This window comes from Canis lupus, chromosome 28 (genome assembly GCF_048164855.1).
Source record: "Canis lupus baileyi chromosome 28, mCanLup2.hap1, whole genome shotgun sequence".
Taxonomy (NCBI): domain Eukaryota; kingdom Metazoa; phylum Chordata; class Mammalia; order Carnivora; family Canidae; genus Canis; species Canis lupus.
In genome coordinates this window covers 39,322,764-39,338,396 of record NC_132865.1, presented here as the reverse complement: position 1 = coordinate 39,338,396, position 15,633 = coordinate 39,322,764, and the positions used below count along the sequence as shown (strand labels likewise).

The following is a 15,633-nucleotide window of genomic DNA, read 5'->3' as shown; positions in this document are numbered from 1 at the left end:
AAACCATTATTTCCTGACAGTAATTGGTAATTTTCTTAAAGTTGAGATTTCTGCTTGAATACAAATATTTTTATATCACAAAACATTCTATGAATACTTATGCAAAGGGAGCAGATGTTATTTTTGTTTTAGAATGTACTCAGCACATTTACGGTTATTTGCTAACCTATAATTAGAGGCATAGTATTTATTGTAAAAATAGTATCACATCAACTACACACATTTTGTGTCTCTATTATATTTCATTCATAATAATTGATTAATATATTTTCTCTAACTATGAAATGATATACTTTCATTTGTCTACTTGACTTGCTAAACAAGCATTTACACGTAAGTTAGTCCTGCTGAGGCTAGGAAGATTGAAGGAAACCAGTTCATGTGGAAACTCATAAGAGTAACTTAAAAATCTCTGTATCGATTTATACATTAAGAAATAAAATAGGGCCGCCCCCGTGGCCCAGCGGTTTAGCACTGCCTTCAGCCTGGGGTGTGATTCTGGAGACCAGGGATCGAGTCCCACATCAGGCTCCTTGCATAGAGCCTGCTTCTCCCTCTGCCTGTGTCTCTGCCTCTCTCTCTCTCTCTCTCTCTCTGTCTCTCATGAATAAACATAAACATAAACAAAATCTTAAAAAAATATAATATCATCTAACACTTTTGCTAAAAATCAAAGAAGAATATATTTTTGAGACATAATTTGCATGTAATGAAATGCAAAGATCTTGAACAATTGGATTGGTTCTGACAAATGGACACATTTGCTTAATCCACATGCCTTTAAATCACAGAAAGTCTCCTCTGTGCCTCTTCCCAATAAATAACATCCTCAGAAACAGCCATTAATTTGATTTCTTAACATCAACATTTCTTCTCCTAAGACTTTTTTAGAATGGAATCATACTGTATTTACTCTTGTGTCTGGCTTCTTTCATAATGAAAAATCACTTATATATTTCAATTGTTTTTTCTTTTACATTGCTGTGTTATATGCCATTAAATGAGTATGATGAAAGTTTGCTAATTGTTCTTCTATTGATGGATAACAGCGGTTTCCTGTAGTTTGCCACCATAGATAGAGCTATTATGAACATTTTTGTAAAAGGTTCTTGAAAGTCTTCCAGTTTTATGTCACTACCGTAAGTACTTAGGAGTGGAATTGCAAAGTCACCAGGTAGATGTATAATTAACTTGTTACCTAACTGCCAAAAAATATTTCTAAAACGGACTATATTTCTAGACCTCTTACTCTCCACTCCAGCAATGTATGAGAGTTCTGGTTGCTCTGATTTATCACAATATTTTATGGTCACAGATTTTTTTTAAATTTTATTTATTTATCCATGAGAGACACACAGACGAGAGGCAGAGACACAGGCAGAGGGAGAAGCAGCTTTCATACAGGGAGTCTGATGTGGGACCCAATCCCAGATCCCCAGGATCACGCCCTGGACTGAAGGTGGCGCTAAACTGCTGAGCCACCCGGGCTGCCCATTTTTTTTTTTTTTTTTTTTAGATATTCTATCAAGTGTGCAGAGGCAGCTTGTTATAGTCAAAATTGCATTTCTGTGAAGACGACTAATTATGATCATCTCCTTATGGTGTATAATTTGCATATATCATTAGAGTTTATATATCTTATTTTGTAATGTGTCTGCTCATGTTTTGCCTATTTTTCTGTTAGTATGTCTTCATATTATTGTACTGCAGGAGTTTAAGATTATATTCTGTATACAATCATTGTTGGCTATATGTATTACAAAAATTTTCTCTCAGTCTATAAATACCGTATTTTAACTAAAACTGTCTTAAGTTTGCAGAAGCTTTTAATTTTGACGATATCTAATCTACCATTTTGTTGTTCTTTTGCATATGGTTATTTTTTTCTGTATCTTCTTTAAGAAATATTTGCCTAGGGATCCCTGGGTGGCGCAGCGGTTTGGCGCCTGCCTTTGGCCCAGGGCGCGATCCTGGAGACCCGGGATCGAATCCCACATCGGGCTCCCGGTGCATGGAGCCTGCTTCTCCCTCTGCCTGTGTCTCTGCCTCTCTCTCTCTCACTGTGTGCCTATCATAAATAAATAAAAAAAAAAAAAAAAAAAGAAATATTTGCCTACCCCAAAGTTGCAAAGAGATTCCCCTACATTTTTCCTAGAAGCTTTATGTCATTGGCTTTTAAGTTTAAATTTAAAATCCATCTTATATTAATTACTTTTTATGTCTGAGCTAGGAATTTATAATCAAAAAGTTATTTTATTTCCATTAATTTTGGGGTTTGTTTTTCACCATAACTACCATGTTGATGACATAGGATAGGTTTTCCAATTTTGTGATTTTTCAGTATTATTAACTGTTCTAGGCTCTTTACATTGCTGTACATATTTTTGAAATAACACATGGATTTTTACAAAACCCAATTATGATTCTGATTTATAGATAATTTTGAGAATTAACACATTAACAACTTTAAATCTTTCAATCCATGAACATGATATAACTTTCCATTTATTTATGTTCTAATTTTCTCAGCAACATTTTAGTGCTTTCAGTGGGAAAGTCTTGCATATCTTTCATTACATTTATTTCTAGGAATTTTTTATTTTACCATAAATGGTATTTAAAAATAGTTGTCCAGTTATTGTTGCTAACACATAGACATAGTTTATTTTTATACATGCACATATTCTGCATCTATTAGTTCTGTAGGATTTCTGGTATATTTTTTAAGGCTCTCTAATTATATTATCTGTAAATAATGAATTCTGCTTCTTTCTTTCCAATCTATATTTTTAAAATTCCTTTTTCTTGCCTATTGCAATGGCTAGGACTTCCAGAAAATGTTATACAAAGTATTAAGAATAAACATCCTTCTCTTGCTCAAAACATTAGAGGAGAAATTTCCAGTTTTTTTTTATCACTAAATATGATATTAGCTCTAAGTACTCACACATGCCCTTTATTAGGTTGAGGTACTGTTCTTTTATTCCTGGGTTACTGTGCATTTTTCTTGTTTTTCTTTTTAACATAAGGAGATGTTCAATTGTCACATTTTTTTTTATATTCATTGAGATATATTTTTAATCTTTTAAAAATTCTGCTCATACGGTGAATTTTTAAATATTTATTTTGAATGCCAAATTAAACTTGTATTCCTAAGATAAACACCACATGATCATGAAATGTTAAAGTATATTTAATATATTACTGCTTTCAATTTGCTAATATATTAAGACTTTGTAAAAAATATGTTCATGATGGGTATCCATATGTACATTTTTGTGATGTGTTAGTGGGATTTTGGTACCTGAGTTTTTGATGTCTTCATGTAACGTGAAGAATCACAACCTTTATCTTCATAAAGAATTTTCTTACCAGTAATACTATATTCTTCTTAAATAATTTAATAAATTCACCAAAAAGGCAACTTGACCCTAGAATTATAGTTTTTATTTTGTATGAATTAATCTCTTGAATTCTTATAGGATTTTTCTAATACTTTTCTTCTTCTTTTATAAGTTTTGGTAAAGTGTTTTTCAAGATTTTTTCCATTTTAAGTTATGAATTTATTTGCATGAAATTATTCATCATATCCTTTAATTATTCCTTTTGATGTTTGTTGGCTTGCAGTAATAGTATCTTCACATTCTTGATATTAATAACGTGTTTTCACACTCTTGCTACATCATTTTTGCTATGTGTTTTACTAATCTTTCCAAAGAACCTATTTCTCTCTTGGCTAATTTTGTCTATAATTTTGTTCCAATCTTACTATTCTCAACTTTTATTTTTATTATTTTCTATCTTCTACTTACTTTGATTTAATTGGCTCTTTCATATCTAACTTCTTAAAAAGAAAGCATAGATCACTGAACTTGTATCTTTTTCCTATGCATACATTTAAATCTTTGAATTTCACTCAAAAGACTGCTTGGATCTGTCACAGAATCTGACATATAATTTCATTCTGTTAAAAGTGGATATAAATTTTAAATAAAAAAAAATTTAAGTAATGTGTTTATCCATTAAAATGTTGTCTCATAAGATACAATGCAGATAAATATCAAAATAAAAATTAGCTAAAACAAAGTATGAAATTGTTAAGATTTAAAAAGTGGAAAAACTGTATTCATGCTAGTTTGGTAGAGAGACCTGCAATCCCCTTCTTAGAGACAGGAAAGCTATGGAACTTTAAAGTGATAATAAAGAACAAAATTATTTGTTTTTTTTTTTCAACACATTAATATTAGGAGTGTTACTTATGACCTCTGATGTTTGAATATAAGTATAATATTTCAAGTAAAAAATGGGAGTCAATTATATTAATAGTGCATATTTGTCAACATTAACACCTTCAATATATACAATGTTTTCCCAAAAAAACAATCAAAAATTTTAAAAATGTATTCTAATCTTAACTGTAAAAATTTCTGAATTGTGAAATCTCGGTTTAAGACATACATTACTCATATTTAGAGAAAGATATTAGTAGGCTTCTCATGAGAATCTGATATGAAGTTTTTTAGTTTGTTTCACCAATTTAGATAGCATCAGTGAGGGTACTTCCAATTATAACATATACCAAGAGCATTTATAAAGAAAGATCCCATGCAAACTTATTTTGCATCATGGAAAATTATGGTATCTAAAAATATAACTTGCTGGTAGGTTGAAACATAATGATAAATAGAATTATGTAGACAACCCAAATCCTGCACCGTTATAATTATGGATCATAAGTGTAGGTCACTTTGGATAATGAAATGAAATAATAATTTTATAAGGTTATATGTTTTAATAATAAAGCCTTGCAATATTTCTGAAATCAAAGATAAATACATGAGTCTCTTTCGGGGTCTCACTTACCTTATTTGGCAAAACTCTGGCTTTGATATAAGTGAAATAATAATTTATTTTACTACCTGATTTTCTTGACATTACTGAGTATATGGAAATATATAATGTAGAATGCATCAACTAGAATATTTGGGTGTTCTAACCTTTCGGGTGTTGTGATATTTTTCCTTGCAGGTGCTCCAAGTGACCAGAGCAGTGGCACCTCCTCACCTCTTTGTGACAGTGGCTTGCATCTCAACTATCATCCCAACAATACAGTAAGATGATCAAAGCATGGTTCAGATTAATAAGGACATAACACAAAGAAAGCAGAAGAGTAAAGTATATATATGTGTGTATATATATATATATGTATATATATACACACGTATAATATGTATGATCATATAATATATATGTGCATATAGATGTATATTCATAGTCTGCAAAAACTGCTAATAAATCTCATTGCTCTGATACAGTTGAAATACTTGTTTGCTTCATCCTTTTTGTTTGTTTGTTTTTATTTTTTTGTATGTGTGTATGTGTGTATTTATTTATTTATTTATTTATTTATTTATTTTGCTTCATCCTTTAAGAGTTAGTAGTTAAAATGAGCCAGGAAGGAAAAAATACATAGGTCAGTTATTTTTTAATGTCATTTTTATCCTTATAGGTCTGCATTAGGCCTTATGTTAAGCTATAGCGACTTTGTGAGATCACACATAATATCATATAATCACCTTATAATAGTGCATAGTGTATTTAACTTCATGCTTTATGTGATTTGACATGATTTTTGTCATTTTTCTTTTGAAATCATTTAGCTGGAAGTAGGTATCTAATATTCCATTTGGTAGGATTTCTTAACAATCTGCAGGCATACCAGAAAACAATCTCACCCACAAAGTGAGAATAATCTAATATCATGTTAAAATGTCACAAATGTTAAACTATACATATATTTAATCATTGATAAAATTGGCATGCTTGTTTTTTTAAACATTTAATAAAATGTTAAAGTTTCTTTTCCACTTGAAATTTTGAGTAAACAAGTTTTTGTTTCTTGGATTTCTGTTTATAAATATGCTTGAAACTCCTTATATTTCATCCTCTAAAACACTCACACATGCTAAAGACAAAACAGTTCTCTCAGGTTATATGCGAGTCTAACAAATTTCCCCTGGGATCACAAAGAAGAAGAGTACAGTTAAGTAGAATTTTATTTTTCTATTCCACGTCTTAAGATATAAAACATATATAGCTTCTAACTTGTAAAATTCATCTTTCATTTGAAATTCTTGACCTAATTGTGTCATTTTACTTAAAGTACTCCTTTTGAGTATCTCCAGCCTTCATTGTACCTCACTGCACCAGTTCTATTCTTTACCTGTGTGCCTTAAGTACCTACATTCTTTTAAATATTATTATTTATTTGTTCCCAAAGAGGAATCCTTGGCAAGACCAAAGGTTATCTCTGCCTGCATACACCAAGCACCTCCTGGTGTACTTCATCTGATCTTTTTTATTTTTGTTCCCAAAGAAATAATTGTCACATTATAGATAATATTTAAAACACTGATCATCAGAAGATGGCAAGATTGGAGTGGCTTAAATATCCTAATGAATCAATGAATATATACATTCTATGTTGCCATTAGCAATTCTAATTCTAATTCTAATTCTAATTCTAATTCTAATTCTAATTCTAATTCTATTTTACAGACTTTTTACAATCTCCAACCAAATCTTTACCTATTACTTCAGAAACCGCTCACCTTCTTTCCTTACAACCTAGATGCTCTTGATGCTTTCCATGTCCTACCAGGCCCTTTACTGGGCTGGAGCAACTACCCCCAGCTGCTGTGAAAGCTCTTCTCCCCAACCCACTCCATTCACTGCTGACTTTCTTAGAGCCTGGGCCTGAGAATCTGGAATCACTACACCCTCCCAGGGTATGGCTGTAGCCAACAAATTGAGGACTTCAAGAGCCCACATCTCTGGCAAGGTTGTTACCTGTCTCATCCATTGCTTCCCTCAGTCCTCACAGGTTTTTCCTAAGAACTTTCCCTTCACATATCATTGACTCAAAAGTTCCCATCTCAGCTCTGTTCCTCAGACAGGAAGGAAGAGCTCTTTTACTTCAGAGTGGGAAGCTGTTTTATTCTAATTCTTGTCTATTACCTGTAGACTCCTCTATAATAATGAGAAGTAGAGAAGTGAGCATGGAAGGGCTATGGCTAAGAATCAGTCTGGCTTTTTAACTCATCTGGTTGACATACTAAAATATCCGTGGATTTAATTTCATAAACCATGCTTCTATGTTGTTGCTTATTATCATGTTCTCCTTTAGAAAGATATAATTAAGCAATAAAATTACTGAGTGATTCTACAACATGACTGTTCCAAGTAAATCCCTCTAATATAAATTTTTTTAAAAACAATTGTAAATTTCCCTTATAGGATTTATGTCTTTCCATTTTCAAGAGGGATTTTTATTTTCATTTTTAGCTTTAAGATTGAACATTATTTTGACGAATTCTGAAGGTATTAAGTGCAGAGTAATGCATGATACTTATCACGATTTTAGAGAATAAGAACAAAGATGTATAAATTGAAATAAAGTATATTAAAAATATTTTAAATGGTGAAATAATCAGGATAAAAACCTGAATTATTCTTTGCATAGTTTCACATCTGATTGTGAATGGTAAATGTTGTGCTATGATAGATATGGTCCTAGAATCATAAAGATGTAGGTCTGGGTACGCCTGGGTGGCTCAGTGGATGAGCATCTGCTTTCAGCTCAGCGTGTGATCCTGGGGTCCTGGAATTGAGTCCCACATTGGGTTCGCCACGGGGAGCCCGCTTCTCCCTCTGCTTATGTCTCTGCCTCTCTCTGCCTTAGTCTTTCATGAATAAATAAATAAAATCTTTAAAAAAATATGTAGATCTGAGTGAATCTGCCTGACACTGACATTTGCAGGCTGGCTGACTTGAACCAATTATTTACTGTAAAATTTCTCAGGAGAGAACCATGTGTACTGGGGCCCTTTGAGTTGGTTCTAGACATACACTGATGTGTGCTTAATAGTTATAGGGCAGCTTAGTGGCATCCACGACACTTGAACTTGCTCCAGTCTGTTCTGGTCATAGAAACTTAGTTTGTTTACCCTAGTGCATCACTCAGGATTGTTGTTTTTTAAGTACCCTCATGCAGAAAAGGTGGGGAAGCAATCATTTACTGCACCTAAAAAAGTTTTAGGTTTTTCTTTTGTGAGAGGAAGCCTTGTGACAAGCCTTATCTTTGGACATGAGCATAATAAAGAGCAGAGAGTTTAAATTGTCCCTAGGTTAAAGGACTAGTCAGTTGGGAAATTGACATTTTTTAACACAGATGGTCTGATTCTGATTCTTTACCCTGTGGTACTGTCACCTAATTGATGCCATTTCATTGTGTTGACCATCTATAACATGTGATATTAAGGCTAGAAGAAAAATTAATATGAAACCTATGTCTGCGCCTTTGCAATCACCAGATAAGCATGAAAGGCATCCTTGTTGCATCAAAAGCTAGGTGTCTTGGAGACCAATCACCAGTAGGGGCCCCTCACTAGATGGTCTTAGCAAGTCTGCTCCTGCCTTCCTACTCTGCCTGGTATTCTCAACAACTGGAAGGATTTAGTAGATTTTTATTAGCACAGTTGGTACCAGTTAACATAATAATGCCAAAGAGCACTCAACTTTTAGTGAAAATAATGGAAGTTTTTTCCCCTAAGCAATTTTGAAGAAATTAATACCTTAAAGAAAATGTTAGGGATGCTACCTGGCTCAGTCGGTAAAGCATGTGATTCTTGATTTCAAGGCTGTGGGTTCAGGTCCCATGTTTGGTATAGAAATTACTTAAAATCCTTAAAAATAGAAAATGTTAATAATAATATTGAGACTAATGGAGTTTCAACATCTAGACTAAAATAGGATCTCCTTCTAACATCATCACTCAAAAATTATAAAATCTATAGAATATAAAGAAATCAAATTGTGACTTGGCCCCTTACAATCCCTGGAAACTTAAATAAAACATTTTTACATGTACTACTGCCAGGAAGAGATATTTAGGTAAAGCTGAAATAATGAAAGAAGTGTGAATCATCATCAAGTGTGAAAAGCCCAAATTTTATTCAAATCTGTCTCTTCTTTTTTTTTTTTTTTTGTCTCTTCTAAATTTAAGGAAAAAGACCCAAACTTCTAATGAAAGTTAAAATACATGTAATTTTAAACCAGCACTGGTTGATTTAACATGACTTTAAAACAATGTAAGAAAATACAAACGTTATATAAACATAAAGTTAAAACAATGGACACAGATTTCCTTAAAAAGTTTTTTAAAAATGTTTTATAAGAATATACATTCTATTCAAAAATATTTACCAGTAACAGATAAATCACAAGCACTTGTATAATATTGTTTAGTGCTTAGCAGATACTCAGAAAATGTTGGCTGATGGAAAGAACTACAACTTATTTTTATATTTGTCACTTACTACTTCATTACAGTTACAGCTTGCCCCATATTTCCTGTTCCTGAATGAATTCAGTTCTGTTATTGTTCTATTTTTTTCTCCCTTCTCCCCACTCCATTTTTTTTCATATGCTTTCTCTACCATTCTTAATCTTAATGGTTCCCTCCTTACTTTCCTATAGAATTTTGTGGCAATGAATATGGATCCCTTTTTGAGGCAGTCTATAAATGTCTTTTGATTATTTTGGGGAAAAAAATGATCCCCCAAATGAAAAGTATTTGTGACAAAGGAACTCAAAACACAGAACTGAAAAAAAGAATATTGATTTGTTTGTATTCTTTTCAGGACACATTGTCATGTTCTTCATGGCCAACATCTCCAGGCTTGAGATGGGAAAAGCGATGGTGTGACCTTAGGCTGATCCCGCTGCTTCATTCACGTTTCTCTCAGTATGTTCCTGGGACGGATTTGAGTCGGTGAGTTCATGCTAATAGGGTCTGATTTTCTGTACATTGCACAGAGGCCTGCAACCAAATTTTGAACATAATATGCTTTTTATTCTCAGCATATTTCTAATAGTAGAAAGAAGAACTATGAAAAAATAGTATAACACAGTAAAACATTTATGAATCTGATGACACAAACCTTAAGTTAAAGCCCTGACTGTACTAATTTGCTATAATACATTCAGTGTCTTTAGTAGATACAGTTTTATTGTGATTACTTTTACCTCTTATCTTAGTTTTAGTAAGTTGCTTTTTCTCAAGGAAATTATACAGTTTATTTAAATAGCAAACTTTATTTTCATGTACTTGGTAATATTCTCATATTATCTTTTTAAATAAGTGTGAATCATTAGCGATGTCCTGAAGCTCTTCATTATGTGTATGTTTTATAAATTATGAATTTCTGCTTTATTCTTGATTGTTTTCATTCTTAAATTCTTTGGCTTGACTTTTTGTTCTTATAGTTCCTTGAGATTGATATTCTAAGTATCCTAAAACTTCTCTGTAACAAGTGGTATTGTAAATATTTTAGGCTTTGTGAGCCTATTGTCTCTGTCACAATTATTGAATTATTCTGCCTTTGTTTCATGAAAATGGCCATAGACAATATGTAAATGAATGAATATAGCTGTGTTCTAATAAAACTTTATTTATAAAAACATGTCAGGTGAGATGTGGTCTGTAGGCCATATTTTGCCAACTTTTGGTTTGATCATTGATTTTTCAGACATCCTTTGCTAATATGTGTAGTCAGAACTGCATTTCCAACAAAGTCTGCTTTAGCTATACCCAGAAATTCAGGATTATATCTTGATTTATTTACATAGTGTTTGAGTATATCATTTGATATAGTTTTCTGAGTGGCTGCTCAAGACACTACAATATACATACATATCTTATCACACTGCTGGTATTGATGTTTTATCACTAAATGAAGTATAGAAACATTACTTTCATTTAGATTCCTTAATCCTCCCTTACTTTTTAAGTATAATTATCTTAATTTCTTCTACATATATCAAGCACCCTATCAGGTGGTATTATGATTTTCGTTTTTCTCTCCTTCTGTCACTTTGTTAATACAATGTTAGCTCTTATATTATTCTTGCACATATCCCTGAAAATTTATACTTGTGTTTTTCAGTTTTCCTTCTGCTATAAGACTGAGTAAATTCTATTGATCTATCTTCAAGTTCTCAGATTTTATCTTTTCTTGTTTCCATTCTGTTGCTGAGCCCATTTAGCATGATTTTATTTATTTTGTTGATATGTTTTTCAGTTCTGTCATGTCCAGAATGTGGTAGAAGCTCAGCTCTCCATAGTGAGATCCTGCTGTCAGGGAAGAGGAGATGGAGGGAAAGCTAAGAGCAAGGATTTCCACCTCCCATCACCTCACTTCACCTTGGTGATGACAGGTGGGAGTGGAGGTAAAGCTTCCTGCTAAGCCATGGTGGTTAGCATGGGAGGAGAGGCAGAGTACTGACTAAGTCCATCTCATACCACCTCACTCAGTTTAATTGCTGCAGGGTGAGAATTGGGGGTTAAGCTTCCCACTAGACTTTACTGCCATTACCCCAAGGGGAAAGGGAATACTGCCTGCTTCTAGGTGGGGGATGGAGGATCAGCTTCCTGCTTGGCCCCTTGAACACCACTAGACAAGGGAATCAGAGGATGTGTGAAAGATTATTCCCCTGCTTGACCTGGCTGAACCCTCGGGGAAGGGGATAGTGGTTCCATTGATGCTTGATTGGATAAGTACAAGTTTCCAAAAAAGATTGAATGTGGTTAGTCGACTTATTTCCTAGTCCATTAGGGAGAACAACATTTCTTGGAACCCCCCCCTTTTTTTGTCTTGCTGTTAGTGATTCTGAGTTGCAGACTTCTAGAGCACAGTGTCTAGGATGTATGGAAGGCAATAAGTAAACCCATAAGACTTACTACCTTGTCATTCCTCAAGTCCAAAAATCTCTAGGCAATTAGCCTTGTTTTTTTACTTTCAAGCGTTATCTATACCTGTTGTTGGATTATGTCCAAGGTTCATTAGTTGCCTTGGGGAGCATTTGAGAGGAATTGGACTACTCTTTCTTAGCCAGAATTGGAAGTCCACAAAAATTGATATTCATGAGGTTTTTAAAAAGTATTTATTTAATTATATTTTCTAATTTTTGTTATAATTACTTCTTTGACTCAAGGACTATCTAAAAGTATATTGCAGAATTTCAAAAATATTTTGGGATTTTTCTAATTGTCTCTTTTGTTGTTGCTTTCTAGTATAATTTCATGCAAAATAATTTCAAGCCTTTGATACTTGTTGAGACTTAATTTCATCCAGTGTATGAATAGTTCCAAATGTTCCATATGCATTTAAGAGTATTGTCATTTTCTTTAGTGAGGTATCATACATATTTCAACTAGATTATATTTGTTCATTAAGTATTCTAAACCTCTGTATCATTATTGGTATTTTTGTTTATTGTATGAGATATTGAGAAAGGTGCTTTTCAGTCTCCTACTATGATAGTGACTTTGTGTGTTTCTCCTTGTGGTGTGTCAATATTTGCTGTATACATTTAATTTTATATTATTGGATATAAATAAATTTATAGATTTATGACTTTTTTATGTATAACCTACTTATCATTATGAAATGTTCTATATCTCTGAAATTGTTTCTTGCTTTTGAGAATTACACCAAATATCTATTAGCTAATATTTACATTATATATTCTTTTATCCATGTCTTTCAACTTTTATTAGTCTTACTCTAAAAATGTGTCTTCTCTGAGCTAAATCTATTTTTCTTTTATTTCTCTTTTTACATCCAAAATAACTTAATCTTAATCTTCCACTTGGATTATTTAGTCTAGTACTTGTAATTACTATTATACTTGGGATTATATCTATCATCTTAGTATTTTTTTCTATTCAACACTTTAGGTTTTTGTTTTTTACAATTAAATATTTTATCTTGAGATAATTGTATTTTCACATGCAATTGTAAGAAATAATATAAAGATTCTGATTACCCCTTATCCATTTCCCAAATGGTAACTTCTTACAAAACTATAGTACCATACCACATTCAGGAAATAGATAAGAGTGGATTTCACCACTCATTCAGATTTCATATGTGTGAATGTGTGAGTGTATAGTTGTATAGAATTTTTTCTCGTATTCACAGTCTTTTATCCACCATCACAATCACAAGCAAGAACAGTTTCATGAAAACCATAAGAACCTTCCAGTTGCCCTTCTATAACCATTCCAATATCCTTCCCCTCCAGCATGTATGTCCCTGACCTCTGACAATTTATTAATTTTTTCTTCATCTCTATTATTATGTCATTTTAAGAATACTATATAAATGAAATCTTACATTATGTAACCTTAATGGATTGAATTTTCTTTTTTTTTTTTTTTTTTTTGGATTGAATTTTCTTACTCAGCATAATTCTCTAATAATTCTTCCAAGTAGTTGCATTTTTCAATTGTCCATTGTTTTTAAATTTCTAATAGCATTCCATGGTACGGGTATACCACATTAAAAATATTCACCCCTTGAAGGATATCTAGGTTGTTCCAGTTCGGGACTATTTTAAATTAAGATGCTATGAAAATTTATGTATGTTTTTACATGAATATACTCTTTCATTTTTTTGGTTAAATGCTCAAGAGCTCAATTGTTGAGTTGTATGCTAATGACATATTTACTTTTGTAAGAAACAGGTATACTGTTTTTTAGAGTGGTTGTACAATTCTACATTCCAACCAGCATTGTATGAGTGATCCAGTTTCTCTACATCTTTGGCAGTATTTGGTGTCATTGCTGTCTTTTTAGTCTACATTCTGATAGGTATTTAGCAATATATTATTGACCTGAATTTGTGTATCCTAATGATATTAAACATCTTTTCATGTGCTTCTTTGTCACACAAAATCCTTTTTGGTGAAATTTTTTTTATTATATTATAATTAACTTATTTTTTGTTTTTTTGTTTATTTTTACTATTGAGATTTGAGAATTTTATTTACATTCAAGCTAAAGTTCTATATCTCAAAACATTGTTTTTTTGTATTTTTGTATTTTATTTCCTTTAATTTGTTAAGGTGTTTTTGACAATAATTAAAAATTATTGTTTTTATTTCCTTTTATATACATATATATAATATATATATTTAAGTTTATACTTTTTTGTTTGTTCTAGTTATTACCTAAACATTATACCATATGTCTTAGTCCATAAGTCCATAAGTCCTAAGACTAAGGAAAGACTGAGACTAAGTCCATTCAGACTGCGATAACAAAATGGGTCATTTATAAACAACAGAAATTTATTTCTTATAGTTCTGGATGCTGGAAGTCCAAGATTAAGATACTATGATGGTAGAGTTCTCTGATGAAAGTGATCTTCCTTATTCATATCAGTCATCTTCTATGTCCATATAAAGTGGAAAGGCTAAGGATTTCTCTAAATCTCTTTTATAATACACTAATCCCAATCATGAAAGCTCCACTTTCATGATTTAAGCATCTCCCAAAATTTCCACCTATTATTGCTCTCATGTTGGTCATTAAGATTTCAATATATAAATTTTGGGGGTGAGGGCAGCGGGGAGATAAACACTCAGATGATAGCATCATACAATTTAATACAATTTACTAATGTTGTCTTTTCAGAAAATGCTAGAAACTCAGAATGCTTTAATTCTTTTATTCCTTTCTATCTTTGGACATATTTCTGATATGATAATAATTATATATGTATTTTAAATTCCTCAAGAAATTATGTTATTTTCATATAACTCTTCATATATATCCCACATTTAATCTTCCTGTTTTTCTTTCTTTCTTTTGGTTTTATTTTCTTCCACTTTCAGAACTCTCTTAATAATTTTATTAACAACATATTTTTAAATGCATATATTTGTTTTCTTTTTACTTAAAAAAAATTACACAGGCAGATGATGTAGAATCACTTAGTTAAAACAATTTATGAGAGAAAAGAAATTGTTTGCATGAGTCCAGATGACTCCCCACATTTTTATTTTTATGGCACAGCAATACATCAACAGCTTTTAGCAATTGAATTAATTACACTCAATAAATATTACAGTAATAAGCAGTTATAAACATAGCACTATTCAGAGTGGATTGCACAGCAATTCAGATTCAAGAGCTAATTTATTGTTCATTCATTCACTCAATAAATATTGATTTAATGTCTGTAAGTAGGAGGTGTTGTGTTTGGTTCTTTCCCTGAAAGAGCTTAAAGGACAGAGGCAGTTGCATCAGTGAGGAGAAATAAATAAATAAATAAACGGATAAATTACTGGCCCATGATGGCAAATATAGGAAATTACTTATGTTGGTTTCAAAACCTAGGATGTTATTCTTTGGTTGGTTTTCACAAGGCCTGTAATTTTAATTTTAGTGATAAATTACCTCTCATATTTAATTGCAACAAAGATGTGTTATTGTCATATACTATTGTGTAGGTATGAATTTAAACATCACAATATTTTTTTCAGTGATAGAAGTTTATGTTCATCTATGATAATGACCTTGATTTAGAAATATATATCGAATTTCAATTCTGAAGTGTCATAATATTGCAGAGCATTGAAGTGTTAGGTTATTAGAATGGGAGTAGAGATTCTGGGAATTTTGGCTATTTTTTAATTGCTAAGCTTAATTTTCCCTATATGAAAAATGAATATTAAAACGTTATATGTATAATTGAGTAGTGGTATCACCTACTGCATGCTTTTCA

General features: G+C 31.8%; 1 protein-coding gene across 5 annotated transcripts in view; it reads left to right on the top strand.

Moving 5' to 3' along the window:
* SNTG1 (syntrophin gamma 1) overlaps positions 1-15,633 on the top strand; it is an 814,835-nt gene that overhangs the window by 620,881 nt on the left and 178,321 nt on the right. For all 5 annotated transcript variants that reach the window (XM_072804669.1, XM_072804667.1, XM_072804668.1 and 2 more), the window contains 2 exons: positions 5,029-5,111; positions 9,702-9,832. In XM_072804669.1, the coding sequence (XP_072660770.1) occupies positions 5,029-5,111; positions 9,702-9,832 (214 nt within the window). The remainder of the gene's footprint in view (positions 1-5,028; positions 5,112-9,701; positions 9,833-15,633) is intronic.